Source organism: Schistocerca serialis, chromosome 7, assembly GCF_023864345.2.
Source record: "Schistocerca serialis cubense isolate TAMUIC-IGC-003099 chromosome 7, iqSchSeri2.2, whole genome shotgun sequence".
NCBI classification, from domain to species: domain Eukaryota; kingdom Metazoa; phylum Arthropoda; class Insecta; order Orthoptera; family Acrididae; genus Schistocerca; species Schistocerca serialis.
The window spans coordinates 601,155,630-601,174,988 of record NC_064644.1 but is presented as its reverse complement, the minus strand read 5'-3'; the positions used below and the strand labels follow the sequence as shown (position 1 = coordinate 601,174,988).

Genomic DNA, 19,359 nt, shown 5'->3' with positions numbered 1-19,359 from the left:
ATAAATAAGTGATAGAATGAGATATATGCTGTGCAATCACTTTACAGTAATTTGCAGAGATGGATGTAGATGTAGATGTAGAGTGTGTATTTGCAGCTGGTGCTACTGGAACCAATAAAAATAAGATGAAATGCAAAAAGTTGCCAAGTTATTTAATGTACAAACCAAGCCCTAATCACTCCAAATCCGAAGTTCAGTATTTTAAAAACCAATTACTTCCTACATGCTATGAGATGAAAGTTAGTCTCCTGGTGATGTGCATTGGTACGCTGTTCCAATTATATCACCTGCAAGTCTCAAACTTTATTTTTGTCAAATAATAATTTTTATTATGTAGAACAGGGGATAGTTTTACTTCATAGAACAAGTCGACGATAATGGTAGCCCATGTTAAGAATTACTTCATTTGTTTATTTAATTGCTTTTTACTTGTTTTATCTACATGTTTCTCTCTCTTTTCTCTCATTTTGATTTTTTCTGTCTCCTTTTCCACTTTCCCACTAGTTTTTAATTGCACTGTTCTATTCATTTTTCATTTATGTACCTTTTTTGTCTTCCTGCTGTCTCGGAAGCCTCCTTCTTCTTTTTTCTCTCCTTGTTCTCACAACAGGATGGTCCCTCTCATCCTGGAGCCTGAGTGACCTGCCCTCTCTTATAACCTCCCTCCATCTTGTCCCACTTTTCTTCATTAGGAATGAATTTAAAGTTCCAAAAGATGTAATAGTTTTTTCTACTTTGGTGCATGTATTGTCTGTACATGGAATTTTATCTCCTAAGAACAAATACTGGCCACCTATTTTGTCTCCTTGTAATTTTATAGTTCATATGAGGGAAGTTTCCTTCTGATACACCATTTATTACCACCAGTATATTGTTATTTGGATTATACATAAAAGAGGCCAGATGTAATGGAATTTGGAAGTGAGTGTAAAATACTTTTTAATTCATAACTATTTCAATTTATTATTTTGCATCATGGCTGTCTACAACTCAGTTCCTCCTGTGTGTTTTGAATAGCAGTCTATTCTTTCCATATTGTTGTTTCTTCATTGCTCAATATCATAGATCATCACCTCTGGCTCACATTTGACCCCTTAGATTCATGGTCAGTGCACCTGGATGCCACACAGCAGATTCAATTTGTGGCTGCGTTGGGGGTTTCCTCTGCTTTGGGACTGGGTGTTGTGTTGGTCTCATCATCATTTCATCATGATCGAGAAGCGAGTCGCCCGTTCTGGTGTCGACTGAAAAGATTTTGCAAGTCGGCAGCCAAACATCCCCATTTGGGGACTCTCGGCCATCAGCGCAATATGATCATTTAATTTCATTTGTGGTTCATTGACTGTAATGTTGAATGTCTCAATTCATTATGCTATTTCCTTAGTTCTCTTTTAAGAAGATAATTGTAATTATTTCCCAACCTGAATCAGTCCCATTTTGCAGAAGTGAGACGATTAATCTATAGTAGTTTTGTTGTAGTACTGGAGTAGTTATTACCATTGGGGGATGTATTAATAAGTAAGTGATGTAGTTAATCTTATTACCGATGTAGCTGATATGAACTTTCCACATAAGATATTTGTGGATCACAGTGCCTAAAACTAATGTGTTCAAGTTTGGGGCAGTACTAACATTTCATCTGAAAGTAAGTACTGACAAGCAGTTCTGTATGATGTAAATTTTAAAATTTTCCTGGCAAATTGACTGTTCAAACAAATTTTGGGCTTGCAGCCGGTCGTCATTCAATACCTCGCACGACATTTCAACTGGCCACTTGCCAGTCATCTTCAGGTGAGATGTCGCAGACTGGCGAAAACGTCCTCCATTTCGCAATGTATAGTGTGCTGTAACTATTCTGCGCATGCGTCGAAAACTTGATAGATGGACCACACTAACCGCCAGCAGTGCCCTCCCGAAAACTTGATAGATGGATCACACTAACCGCCAGCAGTGCCCTCCCTGGTGGAGTAGCACAACTCAGTCGCTGTCTGTGTTGCTGTTTGCCGCGGCCGTTGGCGCACTCTGTCGTCTTCGATTTGAGCAAATCATGGAAACAATGGGATTCCATGCACTGTCCAGCTGGTAGCCGCTGTCACAGTTCAACAGATTTTCCGCCAAGTGTATTTCTACAAATTCTTTAATAATTGAGTCCCAGAAAGATGTTGCTGTGGACAAAATCATTGTTTTCTCATACTCCATTGACTGTCCAGTGGAAATACAATGTTCAGCAATAGCAGACTTGGTTGGCTGCATAAGGCGGGTGTAACGTTGATGTTCAGTGCAGCATTCTTTCACGGTGCATGTGGCTTGACCTATGTAAGCCATACCACGTTGGCACGGTATCTTGTAAATTCCAGCCTTTCGCAGTAGCAGATTGTCCTTTACTGATCCCACAAGGTCTGCAATCTTCAATGATGGGCGGAAAACCACTTTTACCATAAATTTTCGGAGGATTCTTGCTATTTTAAATGAAGTGTTGCCAACAAAAGGAAGAAAAGCTAAAGATTGAATGAATGAATGAAATTTTATTTTCGTTTAGCTATTACAGTAATTGACAAAGTCAAGTTACATATATACAAGTTATACAGCATATACAGGGTGGTCCATTGATAGTGACTGGGCCAAATGTCTCACAAAATAAACATCAAACGAAAAAACTACAAAGAATGAAACTTGTCTAGCTTGAAGGAGGAAACCAGATGGCGCTATGGCTGGCCCACTAGATGGCGCTGCCATAGGTCAAACGGATATCAACTGCGTTTTTTTAAAAGGAACCCCCATTTTTTATTACATATTCATGTAGTATGTAAAGAAATATGAATGTTTTAGTTGGACCGCTTTTTTCGTTTTGTGATAGATGGTGCTGTAATAGTCACAAATGTCTAAGTACGTGATATCATGTAACATTCTGCCAGTGTGGACGGTATTTGCTTCGTGATACATTACCCGTGTTAAAAATGGACCATTTACCAACTGCGGAAAAGATCAATATTGTGTTGATGTATGGCTATTGTGATCAAAATGCTCAACGCTTGTGTGCTACGTATGCTACTCGGTATCCTGGACGACATCATCCAAGTGTCTGGACCATTCGCCGGATAGTTATGTTATTTAAGGAAATAGGAAGTGTTCAGCCACATGTGAAACATCAACCATGACCTGCAACAAATGATGATGCCCAAGTAGATATTTTAGTTGCTGTCACGGCTAATCCGCACATCAGTAGCAGACAAACTGCGTGAGAATCAGGAATCTCAAAAACGTCAGTGTTGAGAATCCTACATCAACATCAATTGCATCCATACCATATTTCTATGCACCAGGAATTGCATGCCGATGACTTTGAATGTCGTGTACAGTTCTGCCACTGGCCACAAGAGAAATTACGGGATGATGACAGTTTTTTTGCACGCGTTCTAATCACCAAAAGCAGTAACGTAAACCGGCATAATATGCACTATTGGGCAACAGAAAATCCATGATGGCTGCGACAAGTGGAACATCAGCGAACTTGGTGAGTTAAGGTATGGTACGGCATTATGGGAGGAAAGATAATTGGCCCCCATTTTATCGATGGCAATCTAAATGGTGTAATGTATGCTGATTAATGTTATATCGATGTTACTACAAGATGTTTCACTGCATTACAGAATGGCAATGTACTTCCAACATGATGGATGTCTGGCACATAGCTCGCATGCGGCTGAAGCGGTATTGAATAGCATATTTCATGACAGGTGTATTGGTCATTGAAGCATCTTACCATGGCCCGCACATTCACCAGATCTGAAGTCCCCGGATTTTTTTCTGTGGGGAAAGTTGAAGGATATTTGCTATCGTGATCCACCGACAACGCCTGACAACATGCGTCAGCGCATTGTCAATGCATGTGTGAACATTACAGAAGGCAAACTACTCGCCGTTGAGAGGATGTCGTTACACATATTGCCAAATGCATTGAGGTTGACAGACATCATTTTGAGCATTTATTGCATTAATGTGGTATTTACAGGTAATCATGCTGTAACAGCATGTACTCACAGAAATGGAGAGTTCACAAAGATACATGTATCACAGCGGAACAACCAAAATAAAATGTTCAATTGTACCTATGTTCCGTATTTTAATTTAAAAAAACCTACCTGTTACCAACTGTTTGTCTGAAATAGTGAGCCATATGTTTGTGACTATTGCAGCACCATCTATCACAATGCGAAACAAGTGTTCCAACTAAAACATTCATATTTCTCTACATACTACACGAATATGTAATAAAAAATGGGGGTTCCTTTTAAAAAAAAAAATGCAGTTGATATCCATTTGACGTATGGCAGCACCATCTAGCAGGCCAACCATAGCGCCATATGGTTTCCCCCTTCAAGCTAGACAAGTTTTGTTCTTTGAAGTTTTTTTGTTTGACACTTATTTCGTGAGATAATTCGCCCGGTCACGATCAATGGACCACCCTTTATACATGGGTTGGAGATCAATATGTTACTATTGATTTTCCATAAAATACAATATTTAAAACGAAATAATATGAAAACATTGCATAATAAATTACTCAGTTAAAGAAATTATGCTGTACTCTCCATACCAGTACCACTATGATATTTTACAGTCATAAAATTCCTGAAGTGAGTAACAAGGATTTGCAGCTAACCAACTGAATAATTTGACCTTAAATAAATCAAATGGAATAATTTGACCGTAAATAAATCAAATGGAGCTTCTACCCATTCTAGTGGCAGTTTGTTAAACATCTTCATACCCATCACTTCGTGGCTGTTCAATGACTTGGATAATCAGTAGTAATGTATGTCCAGATGGCTACTCTAGTACCTTCCACCGCAGAAGTCGAACACGTGCCAGAACAAATGGACGTGGTCAGCCCATAGAGGGCTCCGCCTCCGCGGCGGCTATTCCGTGCAATGGCTCTCACGCAGTGACTGCGCCACCGCTACGCCACGTGCAGACAGCGGCCAATAGCCGCTCCCTCCGGCTTCATATATAGGGACCCGCTCTGCCCTAGTCCCGTCAGTCTGGTACTCACTCTGGATTTCGTTTCTATCTCGGCGGTACTGCGTTCTGGTCGTTGCTCGTTGTTGATATTTGCCTGGCTCTGGTTCTGAGTGGATTTACTGTTGGTGCTTGGTGTTGTGGTTTCCACAAGCCTCCATTGTTTATCTCTTCCTTGTTGTGTCGGTCATAGTCGGTCGTGGTCGGTTGTTGTCATTTGTCGTTGGTCTGTCGCCCGACTCGTCCTGTGTTTACCCGGTGGTGCGTACTCCACTGCCGGCGGCTTCCCCGCCTGGCGGCTCCGATCCGCAGCCCAAGGCGTTCCCGCATTTGGTTTTGGTTACTACAGCTACTATTTCTGGTTGCATGTGTGTGTACATCTCTTCCACGCTAGTATTCTGATAAGTTGCTCTTTATATGCAGTAGGGCAGTGTTAATATACATGTTTATAACAGTTAATATTTTTAAGTTCATAAACAGTGGTTTGCAGTGGGCCTGTTTTCACTGTTTGTGATCATTCGAATTACTTTCTTCTGAAGTACCAAAATGTCCTGAAGGTGTGAGCTATTGCACCATATTAAAAGCCCATAAGATATAATGCTTTGAAAAAAAGTAAAGTAGGCCAATCTTACATAGACCGCAGGTACATGGTTTTTTAAATTCCTTAACAAATACACCACTCTAGACAGCCTTGCGATAATGTATTTAATATGTGGTCTCCAAGTCAATTTACTATCTATAACAATACCTAAGAACTTAACACTATCCATGAAGTCTTCTACTGGCATATCTCCTAAACTAAATACAATCCTCCGGCATGTTCTCCTCTTTATCCACTTCTTGCTTCTTAGTTTTTAACTGTTAGTCCCCTGTTAATCTGCTGGGTAGAATAAACATTTTCACTGAATACTGCCTTTAGATGGGCAAGTTCCTGAGGTAAGCTATCTATATATGAGACAGTATGAGCTGTATGAACAAGTTTTTTAAGCACATTCATGGTTTGCAATGGGTGGTGGCAACTCGATTCTTGCAAGTACAAATCAATATGAGTGGGCTTCCGATACACTGAATGCCCTAGAGAACCATCATTCTTCCTTTAAAACAGGACATCCAAGAAAGGCAAACAACCATCTTTCTCTTGGTGAACCGGATGTTGCTATGAATGGAGTTGAGGTGATGTAGAAACTCCATTAATTTGTCTTCTCCATGAGGCCACACTATGAATGTATCATCCACATAACTCCAAAAAACTGTTGGTTTCATGGCAGCTGATTCAAGTGCTCTCTCCTCAGAATCCTCCATAACAAGGTTGGCCACCAAGGGAGACAGGGGGCTACCCATGGCGACACTCAGTCTGTTCAAAATATTGTTGATTAAACATAAAAGAATTTGAGGAAAGAGCTTGCCTAAACAAAGCAGTGATATCAACAGGAAACATGTTACCAATCAGTGTCAAAGAATCTGCAAGAGGAACTTTTGTAAAAAGTGAGACCACATCAAAACTTACTGGAACATCTACACTACTAAGATGAAGGGCCACCAGTCTATTGATAAAATCAGCTGAGTTGCTTGTGTGATGTGAGCACTTGCCCACGAAAGGTCTCAGCAAGGAAGCAAGATGTTTTGCTAAATCATATGTAGGAGCTCCAACGTTGCTCACTATTGGACGCAGAGGAAGATATGGACCTTAGGAAGGCCATACAGTCTAGGAGGTACACAACCATGTGATCTTAACCTCTTGATGGTATCCTGCGGTAAGGAGGAGGAATTTAATAGTGCTGAAGTTTACCGTTGCACACATCCTGTAGGATCGTAATCAATGCTCCTATAGGTAGAGTCACTTAGCAGACCATACATCTTATCTTTATACACACCATGAGGTAACAAAACAGTTGCATTACCTTTGTCAGCTTTCAATACCACTATGTCAGGGCCCCCTCTCAGATTTCATAATGCAGCCTTTTCTGCAGGGGTTAAGTTACTGCATTGACTAGGGGCCTCCAACAGAGTGCAGCAAGTTTCCCTTCTTATTTCTTCTGCAGCATCCAAAGGAAGATCTCGTACAGCTTCTTCAACACCTCTCAAAAAACTTATTAATGGTGGTGATGTAAGTGTAGGTGCAACATTGAGTCCCTTGCTCAATACAGACAGCATCAAATCATCCAAATTCTTCTCTGTGATATTGACAACAGAACGTCATACTATTATCCCTTCTGGCGACAGCTTCTGTGGCAGCAGGCAGTCAAATTTTGATATCTGCTGACAATTAGCATCCTTGTGGATCCACTCGAACTTGGTCGAAGTCACTCCATCAACCCAGTCCCATGATACAGGAGACAGATACCTTGCAACATTTAGATGTAACTGGTAAAGTTCTGCTGAGATAGCATCTAACCTTCATCTTGTATAGCAAATCCTCTCTTTGACAATAGCATATCTAGCCTTCTCAGTAATCTTCCGTGCGGCGATGGTCTTAATGAAATGAGTCACTCTAGCAAATTTTGGTATAATGCCATGGTCCCAACATCTCAATAAAAAGGTTAAGGAGCTTAAAAGCTTTGCTCTTTTACCACGTAGCTTCTCGAAAGTTCAGATCTGTGAGGCCATCTCCTCCCCATAAAGGCGTCTGATCTGAATTTTAAACATCAGCGTTACACCCGCCTTTTGCAGCAAAGCAAGTCCGCTATTGCTGAACATTGTATTTCCACTGGACAGTCAATGGAGTATGAGAAAATAATGATTTTGTCCACAGCAACATCTTTCTGGGACTCCATTATTAAAGAATCTGTAGAAATACACCTGGCAGAATATCTGTTGAACCATGACAGTGGCTACCAGCTGGGCAGTGCATCAAATCCCATCATCTCCACAATTTGCTCAAATCAAAGATGATGGAGTGTGCCGATGGCTGTGGCAAACAACAACACAGAAGGCTACTGAGTTCTGCCACTTCACCAGGGAGGGCGCTGCTGGCGAGCAGTGTGGTCGATTTATCAAGTTTTCAACGCATGCACAATATAGTTACAGCGCGCTATATATTGTGGAATGGTGGACGTTTTTGTGAGTCTGCGATGGCTCACCTGAAGATGACTGGCAGGTGGCCAGTTGAAATATCATGCAAGGTATTGTACGACGACCAGCTGCAAGCCCGAAATTTGTTTGAACAGTCAATTTTCTGGGAAAATTTTAAAATTCACATCAGACACCTTTACGGGGAGAAGATGGCCTCACAGATCTGAACTTTCGAGAAGCTACGTGGTAAAAGAGCAAAGCTTTTAAGTTCTTTAACGTTTTTGTTGAGATGTTGGGACCATGGCATTATACCAAAATTTGCTAGAGTGACTCATTGCATTAAGACCGCCGCTGCACAGAAAATTACTGAGAAGGGTAGTCATGCTGTTTGTTGTCAAAGAGAGGATTTGCTATACAAGATGGTTAGATGCTATTTCAGCAGATCTTTACCAGTTACATCTAAATGTTGCAAGGTATTTTTCTCCTGTATCATGGGACTAGGTTATGGAGTGACTTCGACCAAGTTTGAGTGGATCCACAAGGATGCTGATTGTCAGCAGATATCAAAATTTGAACGCCTGTTGTCACAGAAGCTACCACCAGAAGGGATAATAGTACGACGTTCCGTTGTCAGTTTCACGGAGAAGAATTTGGATGATGCAATGCTGTGTGTATTGAGTAAGGGACTCAATTTTGCACCTACACCTACAGCATCGCCATTAAGAAGTTTCTTGAGTGGTGTTGAAGAAACTGTACAAAGTCTTCCTTTGGATGCTGCAGAAGAAATAAGAAGAGAAACTTGCTGTGCTCTGTTGAAGGCCTCCTACTCAATGCAGTAACTTAACCTCTGCAGAAAGGGTCATCTCCACGATTTGCTCAAATCAAAGACGCTAGAGTGCGCTGACGGCTGCGGCAAACAGCAATGCAGATGGCGACTGAGTTGCGCTACTCCACCAGGGAGGGTGCTGCAGGGGCAGTGTGGTCCATCTATCAAGTTTTCGACGCATGCGCAGAATAGTTACAGCATGGTATATATTGCAGAAGGGAACTGCGACAGTTCACCTGAAGATGACTGGCAGGTGCCCAGTTGAAATATCATGCGAGGTATTAGACGACGACCAGCTGCAAGCCCAAAATTTGTTTGAACAGTTCTGTGTCATAATTTTTTATATTCTGTCCTGACAGTTAAGCTATAATTAACAAATTTTAAGACACAAAATACATAGTACAGTTACAATGCCTTTACATACATATGTTTTTTAATTGTTACAATTAAGTGCATTGAGGCTGTCTGCAGTTCTGCTGCCATCTTCTCATGGTCACTGATCATTGACCAGTACATTACAGTGAACAGAACTGCAAAGCTCCGCATCAACATCACATGTCAGTTTCCTGTGAACTCCACATAAAGCAAAAGGAGTTGAATGTTCATTGTTGATGGCTGAGATAGTATGCAATATGTTGCCTGTCACACTTGTTAAGCGAAACCATTCTTCTACCTCTCTTAACATTCCCTTTCCTGTAATTCATCTAGTCACTCATGTTTTAACAGAATTGCAGTCACCAATGCAGCATTCTGTGTTGCCTGAACCAAAAAGTTGAGGGACATTTGTGTCTAGAAGATGTAAGATATTGCCTTCACAGTATAGTTCTCTGTCTGATCCGGTATTTGTTTGCAATTTTTGTTCCAGCCAAGATGAGCTTATATCAGATCCACAGGTGCAGAAAGTAATAGCAGAACAGACTTCTGAGTGGTCAGCAATGTTAGAGCGGCACCACAGGGAGGAGTGGGCGATGCTGAGGAGGCATGTGCAGGATCAGCAGGTAGGCAGCAGCAGCATTCGTATCGTGTCTCCATATTCCACAAATACTTGCTCATGGTGAATGCTTGCAAAGTATGGTTCTTGATATAGTTTTTGTTTGAAGTTTGTTTGTACTGGAAGTTGCAATACAGAGACTTTCCGCACAAGTAAAAAGTTCATTTTTGGAATCTGCTGTGGATTCAGAGTTTGGTATTAGTATCACTACAGCCCAAGTCTCCCCCCCTCTCCCCCACCCCCCTCCCCCTCATCATTGTCCCCATCGCTGCTGTGCCTTGAGCACTCTTCCTGCATATTGGATCTCCCTTCCAATGATCCCTGAACCTCTCTGAAAAGGTGTGCAGTTGGTAAGGTGAAACACAGCTCATTCTCTGTAGGCAGAATGTCCTCTTTATCACAATTTCAGGTGAACAATTATACTCTGATAACTGACAGTCGAGTGTGGAATGTGGTCAGTTGGGATAGCTACATTGCTCTTATATCACTCCTAAAAAGTACTACCTTTGTTTCTTTCTTTATCTTTTTTTTATTTATCTAATCCATATGCAGGTTAGTTTTGAAACATGGGAGTTCTTTTACAAGCTGTTGTTGTTGTTGTGGTCTTCAGTCCTGAGACTGGTTTGATGCAGCTCTCCATGCTACTCTATCCTGTGCAAGCTTCTTCATCTCCCAGTACCTACTGCAACCTACATCCTTCTGAATCTGCTTGGTGTATTCATCTCTTGGTCTCCCTCTATGATTTTTACCCTCCACGCTGCCCTCCAATACTAAATTGGTGATCCCTTGATGCCTCAAAACATGTCCTACCAACCGATCCCTTCTTCTAGTCAAGTTGTGCCACAAACTCCTCTTCTCCCCAATTCTATTCAATACCTCCTCATTAGTTATGTGACCTACCCATTTAATCTTCAGCATTCTTCTGTAGCACCACATTTCGAAAGCTTCTATTCTCTTCTTATCTAAACTATTTATCGTCCATGTTTCACTTCCATACGTGGCTACACTCCATACAAATACTTTCAGAAACGACTTTCTGACAATTAAATCTATACTCGATGTTAACAAATTTCTCTTCTTCAGAAGGGCTTTCCTTGCCATTGCCATTCTACATTTTATATCCTCTCTACGTCGACCATTGTCAGTTACTTTGCTCCCCAAATAGCAAAACTCCTTTACTACTTGAAGTGTTTCATTTCCTAATCTAATTCCCTCAGCATCACCCAACTTAATTCGACTGCATTCCATTATCCGTGTTTTGCTTTTGTTGATGTTCATCTTATATCCTCCCTTCAAGACACTATCCATTCCGTTCAACGGCTCTTCCAAGTCCTTTGCTGTCTCTGACAGAATTACAATGTCATCGGCGAACCTCAAAGTTTTTATTTCTTCTCCATGGATTTTAATTCCTACTCCAAATTTTTCTTTTGTTTTCTTCACTGCTTGCTCAATATACAGACTGAATAACATCAGGGAGAGGCTACAACCCTGTCTCACTCCCTTCCCAACCACTGCTTCCCTTTCATGTCCCTCAACTCTTATAACTGCCATCTGGTTTCAGTACAAATTGTAAATAGCTTTTCGCTCCCTGTATTATACCCCTGCCACCTTCAGAATTTGAAAGAGAGTATTCCAGTCAACATTGTCAAAAGCTTTCTCTAAGTCTACAAATGCTAGAAATGTAGGTTTGTCTTTCCTTAATCTAGCTTCTAAGATAAGTCGTAGGGTCAGTATTGCCTCACGTGTTCCAATATTTTTACGGAATCCAAACTGATCTTCCCTGAGGTCAGCTTCTACTAGTTTTTCCATTCGTCTGTAAAGAATTAGTGTTAGTATTTTGCAGCAGTGACTAATGAAACTGATAGTTCAGTAATTTTCACATCTGTCAACACCTGCTTTCTTTGGGATTGGAATTATTACATTCTTCTTGAAATCTGAGGGTATTTCACCTGTCTCATACATCTTGGAATGTTGTCTACTCCTGGGGCCTTGTTTTGACTCAGGTCTTTCAGTACTCTGTCAAACTCTTCACACAGAATCATATCTCCCATTTCATCTTCATCTACATCCTCTTCCATTTCCATAATATTGCCCTCAAGTACATTGCCCTTGTATAGACCCCCTACCATATTTACTCGAATCTAAGCCGCACTCGAATCTAAGCCGCACCTGAAAAATGAGACTAGAAATCAAGGGAAAAAAAAATTTCCCGAATCTAAGCCGCACCTGAAATTTGAGACTCGAAATTCAAGGGGAGGGAAAAGTTTTAGGCCGCACCTCCAAACCGAAACAAAGTTGGTCCATTGTAATATGTGACACAATTTAGGTCGAATGAATGACGATACAGCTACAGTAGTTTGGTTCGAGTCATAAGCTTAGCAGTTAAGCTTTACCAGGTAGCCACTGCTATGCGTCAGACGCTCCATCCATATTTATATGGGTACCCTTCCTTTTTCACGTGCTTCGTCTGGTTTGAATCGATTGCTTATTTTTCTTTGATCTGATAAGTTCCTTTCTCTTTGTTATAGGTGTTTACGTCACTCTAAGCTGAAAATGCATTATTGTACTGTGATATGCATTGTTTGTCGCATTGTGATAATATGTGTTTACGACCTGTCGCCGCTCGCGGCATGGCTTGCTTTTGTGCGCGGTACTGCCGCTTACAATAAAAAAAAAGAGAGGGATTGTCTCATTAGCGAAACAATGGCAAGAGACTGCTATTTTTTGTTACTTACACTGCTGCTTTCTTTGATCAACAAGAAGCAAATAATAGACTGCGTATGATAGAAGATGTTCTGAATGAGAGTTTAGCTAAAATTTTTCTCCATTTGAAAATCTTTGCAGACACCTCTTTTGTACATTACATTCTGCACAGAAATTAGAGTCATCTTATTTTTAAAAATCTAGTCAATTGCCGTGCTTCATTTCTGCCTGTATCACTATAAGGCATAAGAATAATACGAATATAAACATGACATGATATGTATATTGTTCCGCGTTTGCTGTTGTCTCACACTAGTTTCGTAGTTTATTAGGCTGACAGGATTTAAATGAGATAACAGCAAACACGAAAGAATACATGGCAAAATGTTTATATTTGTATTATTCTTATGGTGAAGAGGATACTGCATGTGATTCACAATTCATAAAAGTTCCTATTAACAACCAGCTCTTCTCACAGCTAGGAAAAAATTCAGAACGTAGAGTTGGCCATAATGACTAACATCCCAAACAGTCCTGCCAGTCGGACCATTGAAATGCTGCTACATTCAAAGCTGAACAATACGGAATTTGTATTTACTTCCTTGGATAATGTATGAAAATGCAGTGGACGAAACTCGGGGTGGAGAAAAAAAGCTCGTCTTCCACCTTTTTTTAAATTTATTTACTGACACAGAGGTTTTGGCACCAGTATTTATCTTTGTGCCTGCAAAGCATGCCTGTGTAGCGCTGAAGTTAGTTGTGGCGGCACCTACCAACATTTTTCAGAATTTCCGCTTACCTTGCACTCAATTCTAAGCCACAGGCGGTTTTTTGGATTACAAAAACTGGAAAAAAAATGCGGCTTGGATTCGGGTAAATACGGTATATACTCCTTCCACCCTTCTGCTTTCCATTCTTTGCTTAGAACTGGGTTTCCATCCGAGCTCTTGATATTCATACAAGTGGTTCTCTTTTCTCCAAAGATCTCTTTAATTTTCCTGTACGCAGTATCTATCTTACCCCCAGTGAGATCAGCCTTTACATCCTTACATTTGTCCTCTAGCCATCCCTGCTTAGCCTTTTTGGACTTCCTGTTGATCACATTTTTCAGACATTTGTATTCCTTTTTGCCTGCTTCATTTACTGCATTTTTATATTTTCTCCTTTAATCAATTAAATTCAATATTTCTTCTGTTACCCAAGAATTCTACTGGCCCTCGTCTTTTTACTTACTTGATCCTCTGCTGCCTTCACTACTTCATCCCTCAAAGCTACCCATTCTTCTTCTACTGTATTTCTTTCCCCCATTCCTGTCAATTGTTCCCTTATGCTCTCCCTGAAACTCTGTTCAACCTCTGATTTAGTCAGTTTATCCAGGTCCCATCTCCTTAAATTCCCACCTTTTTGCAGTTTCTTCAGTTTTAATCTACAGTTCATAACCAATAGATTGTGGTCAGAGTCCACATCTGCCCCTGGTAATGTCTTCCAATTTAAAACCTGATTCCTAAATCTCTGTCTGACCATTATATAATCTATCTGAAACCTGTCAGAATCTCCAGGCTTCTTCCATGTATACAATCTTCTTTTATGATTCTTGAACCAAGTGTTAGCTGTAACTAAGTCGTGCTCTGTGCAAAATTCTACCAGGCGGCTTCCTCTTTCATTTCTTAGTCCAAATCCATAGTCACCTACTATGTTTCCTTCTCTCCCTTTTCCTACTACCGAATTCCAGTCACCCATGACTACTAAATTTTCGTCTCCCTTCACTGCCTGAATAATTTCTTTTATTTCATCATGCATTTCTTCAATTTCTTCATCATCTGCAGAGCTAGTTGGCATATAAACTTGTGCTACTGTAGTAGGCGTGGGCTTCGTGTCTATCTTGGCCACAATAATGCATTCACTATGCTGTTTGTAGTAGCTTACCTGCACTCCTATTTTTTTTATTCATTATTAAACTGACTCCTGAATTACCCCTATTTGATTTTGTATTTATAACCCTGTATTCACCTGACCAAAAGTCTTGTTCTTCCCGGCACCGAACTTCACTAATTCCCACTATATCTAACTTTAACCTATCCATTTCCCTTTTTAAATTTTCTAACCTACCTGCCCGATTAAGGGATCTGACATTCCACACTCTGATCCGTATAATGCCAGTTTTCTTTCTCCTGATAACGATGTCCTCTTGAGCAGTCCCCACCCGGAGATCCGAATGGGGCTATTTTACCTCCGGAATATTTTACCCAAGAGGACACCATCATCATTTAACCATACAGTAAAGCTGCATGCCCTCAGGAAAAATTATGGCTGTAGTTTCCCCTTGCTTTCAACCGTTTGCAGTACCAGCACAGCAAAGCCGTTTTGATTAGTGTTACAGGGCCAGATCAGTCAATCATCCAGACTGTTGCCCCTGCAACTACTGAAAAGGCTGCTGCCCCTCTTCAGAAACCACATGTTTGTCTGGCCTCTCAACAGATACCCTTCCATTGTGGTTGCACCTACGGTACAGCTATCTGTATCGCTCAGGCACGCAAGCCTCCCAACCAACGGCAAGGTCCATGGATCATGGCGAGAGCTGTAATTTTATAATTCCTTGTGTTCAGAATGCAACTTTTTACAAGGGGACTTTATGGACTGCTCTGCCCTCTTTTTAGAGTTTTTTTCTGAACTCCATTAAGTATAAAACATTTGCAAATTGTTATTATACATAGTTGTATCTGGTTGTATAGTGTAAAATTCCTGTTATCCTAAAGTCACTTGTTTGAAATGTGCTGATAGTAACTTTTTAAAAAATTGTTATTTAAGTCCATATTAACTATGAAATGAAATGAAAATGTTATTAACAAATATTGATCAAACTTTTTTTAGAAAAAATGCTGCCTTTTTAATTTCAGTTATTGGTCATCTAAAAAAATTAAAATTTGATACAAATATGTGAAACATCCTTTTGTGAAATGAAAGAAATTATGTACATTAGTAATACTATTCAATCTCTAGAAATACAAAAGTACTTTATATTGTGTTCATTGTTAGCATTTTTGACCAAACTTTTATTTATTGTGAATACTAGCATTTTCATAGGAATAATAGTTAAAATTTAAAGATGGCATTTTTACTACAAATAAGATGATAACAATATTTGATAATCAATATTTCATTTTAGTAATAAATATGAAATTTGAATAAAAGTAAAAAAAGAAAATGTTGTTACTAGTAAGATTCAAACCAGCAACATTACAATTTCTAGATTATTCTGCTATGTATGATTTGAGAGATGGAATAGTGAAAGCAGCAGAGTATCAAATACATAAAGAGAGAGGGCCTAGCAGAAATCCTTGGATGTTACAGTAGATACTGAATTTAATTGATGAAATGAGAAAATATAAAAATGTGCAAATGAAGCAGGTGAAAGAGAATACACATGTTTAAAAAGTGAGATTGACAGGGAGTGCAAAACTGCTGAGGAGGAATGACTAGAGAACAAATGTAGGGATATAAAAGAATATTAAAATATGGGAAAGAGACTACTTGTGGGAAAATCAGAGATATTTGGAGAGAAGGAAAGGAACTGTGTGACTATCAAGGGCTCAGACAGAAAACCAATACTAAGCAAAGGAGGGAAAGCTGAAAGGTGGAAGGAGTATATAGAGAGTCTGTACAATGGAAATGAACTTGAAGGCAATATTGTAAAAAGGCAAGAGGATGTTGATAAAGAGGTGATAGGAGATATGATACTGTGAGAAAAATTTGACAGAGCATTGAAAGAACTAAGTTAAAAAAGGCTCCTAGAATAGACAACGTTCCATCAGAACCAAGAATACCCTTGTGAGAGTCATCCAGGGCAGAATTATTCTATCTGGAGTGCAAGACGTATGAGACAGGTGAAAAAGCCTCAGTCTTAAAGAATAGTGTAATAATTCAAATTCCAAAGATAGCAGGTGCTGACTGGTGTGAATATTAGTTTAATAAATCGTGGTTGCAAAATACTAACATGAATTATTTGCAGGAGAATGGAAAAATTGTTAGAAGCCAACCATTGGAAGATCAGTTTGAATTCCAGATAAATGTAGAAACAAATGAAGCAGTGCTGACCTTAATACTAATCTTAGAAGATAGGTTCAGGAAAGTCAAACCTACATGTGCAGACTTAGTGAAAGCTTTTGATAATGTTGATAGGAATACTCTGTTTGAAATTCTGAAGGTAATAGGAGTAAAATACAGGGAGCAAAAGGTTATATACAACTTGTACAGAAACCATATGGTAGTTACAAGAGTTAAGGTGCATGAAAGGGTAGCAGTAGTTGAGAAGGAAGTGAAGCAGAGTCATAGCATATCCCTGATGTTCTTCAATCTGTATTTTGGACAAGCAATAAAAAAAAAAATTAAAAAAAAATATTTTGGAGAAGGAATTAAAATTGAGTGAGAAGAAATAAAAGCTTTCAGATCTGCCAGTGACATTGTAATTCTGTCAGAGACATAAAAGAACTTGGAAGACTTGTTGAACAGAATGAACTGGATCTTGAAAGGAGGATATTTAAGGTGAACATTAACAATAGCAAAACAATGGTAATGGAATGTAGTAGAATTAAATGAAGTGATGTAGGAGTTACATTAGGAAATAGACACTAAAAGTAGTGCATGAGCTTTGCTATTTGGTCAGTTTAAAAGCTGATGATGGCCAAAGTAGAAAGGGTATAAAATGTAATTCACAATGGCAAGGAAAGCATTTCTGAAGAAGAGAACTTTGACACTGGATACATATTTAAATGTTAGGAACTCCTTTCTGAAGGTATTTGTCTGGAGTGTAGTCTTGTATGGAAGTGAAGCATGAATGATAAACAGTTCAGACAAGAAGACAATAGAAACTTTTGGAATGTGGTCCTGCAGAAAAATGCTGAAAATTCTGTGGATCGATCAAGTAACTAATGAGGAGTTACTGAATGGAATTGGTGTATGTGACAAGAAATTTGTTGCACAATTTGGCTAAAAGAGGGTATCTGTTGATAGCACACATTCTGAGACATTAAGGGCTCACCAATTTAGTAGTGGAGAGAGGTGTGGGAGGTAAAAATTGTAGAGGGAAAGCAGGAGGTGAATGCAGTAGGCAGGTTCAAAAGGATGTAGTTTGCAGTAGTTATTCAGAGATGAAAAGGCTTGTATAGGATAGAGTAGTGTGGAGAGCTACATGAAATGAGTCTTTGGACTGAAGACCACAACAACAACATGTTACACAGTCAGTTAACAAGTAATATATTAATATTCTCAAAATGTTTTGTTTTTACCAGTGGCTGGAACACATGTGATGTGTTTCAAAATCATATGAATATTCGACAGACCAGTACATGCCAGGTGTTAGGCACTTTGTGAAACAAGGTATTTTTCTTCAAGAACATTAATTTCTGCCTGGGGCACTGGGGCAGATGCCCCAGTTTGCCCCCCCCCCCCCCTCCCCCCCCCCCCCCACACACACACACACAGATTCAAACCTGGTCATGGGTGACATTACCAATGCTATCATGCAGTTAAGGTGTTGATTGTGTCTTGCCACTGGTGTACTTAAAATATGACTAGAATCTCTTCAGATTTTCTGTCAGGTTTCAAGACAGAGTTTCATTGTAGAAACTATTAAAAGCACATTGTATTTAAGTCCATGCTTTTGTAAAATTTCGCTATTCTTGGTGAGTTAACTTTCTTTTGAATCTGACATGCTTTTTTCATTGCTTCTGCAAGAGTGTTCTGACCTAATCTGTGTACTGTGGATGATCACTTCCATTGAAGCATAGCACATTGGAAGGTCCTCTGTCTGTTATGTTTTCTGAGCCCACGAATAAAATTTTGTCACCTTTTCAGTCCATATGTAGTGCAGCTGTATAAGCAACACATAAAATGTACTTGAGTATGTGAAATTGTTATTTGCACAAATTTCATTGAAATTTGTAATTACAAGTTCTGGCTAATTTGCATTTCAACTGTTGTAAGTAGTGGGAAGCACTTTGAGGAAATATACAGAACATGAAGTGCTGTTCCATTCACTTGAAATTAGATATTTCACTCTTGCTACAGACACATTAGAAAATCGCTTGAAACTAATTAACTTATAAGATAATGACAGTGAAAATTCTGAACTTTAACACTGTACTTTTGTTGCTATATTTTTCCGAATCAGAGGATGCATCTCAGTAATTAAGACACTATTTAAGATATTGAATAACTGATACTTATAAAAGATCATTTAAAAGATGGATGTCATAGTCGTAAGTAGGGGATTTCTAACTCATAAGTTTAATGATGTTCCATACACTTTTATAATTTATAAACCTTGAATATTTTAAACCAGATAACAGTAAGGTCTTACAGTCTGTACAAAAGGGGAAAATTTAATTTAGCCAATTTTCAAAACATTAAATAGTTTCAGGAATGACATCATATTCTTACATTTGTCTTTACATAGCAACCCCTCGAGCAGAATCGCTAGTTTGCAAGCAGCGCGCAATTGTGTAACTTCATTATGCCACTTCGTGTCAGAGTCTTCCTTCAAATATGAACAGTGTAACACCTATGTTGAAAGAGGTTGTGACAAAAATTACAGATCCAGTAACTATGCCAATCTGTACAGGTAGGTTTGTCTTAGTCAGCCTGGTACAGACAAGTGCTAATCAGTGCAAACATTTTTTCACTGTACAATCACATTTAAATGTGATTGTTTTCTATCCAACGTAAAAAACAGTATGTTATTCTGGTGAAATTATTATGCCAATCAGTTATGTTACAGTGCTTATGTTATTTAATTGGCTGTCCTTCACTA

General features: G+C 39.3%; 1 protein-coding gene across 3 annotated transcripts in view; it reads left to right on the top strand.

The window, feature by feature from the left end:
• The window catches only part of LOC126412277 (1-phosphatidylinositol 4,5-bisphosphate phosphodiesterase-like), a 613,130-nt gene that overhangs the window by 552,432 nt on the left and 41,339 nt on the right, over positions 1-19,359 (top strand). For all 3 annotated transcript variants that reach the window (XM_050081785.1, XM_050081786.1, XM_050081784.1), the window contains exon 20: positions 9,723-9,855. In XM_050081785.1, the coding sequence (XP_049937742.1) occupies positions 9,723-9,855 (133 nt within the window). The remainder of the gene's footprint in view (positions 1-9,722; positions 9,856-19,359) is intronic.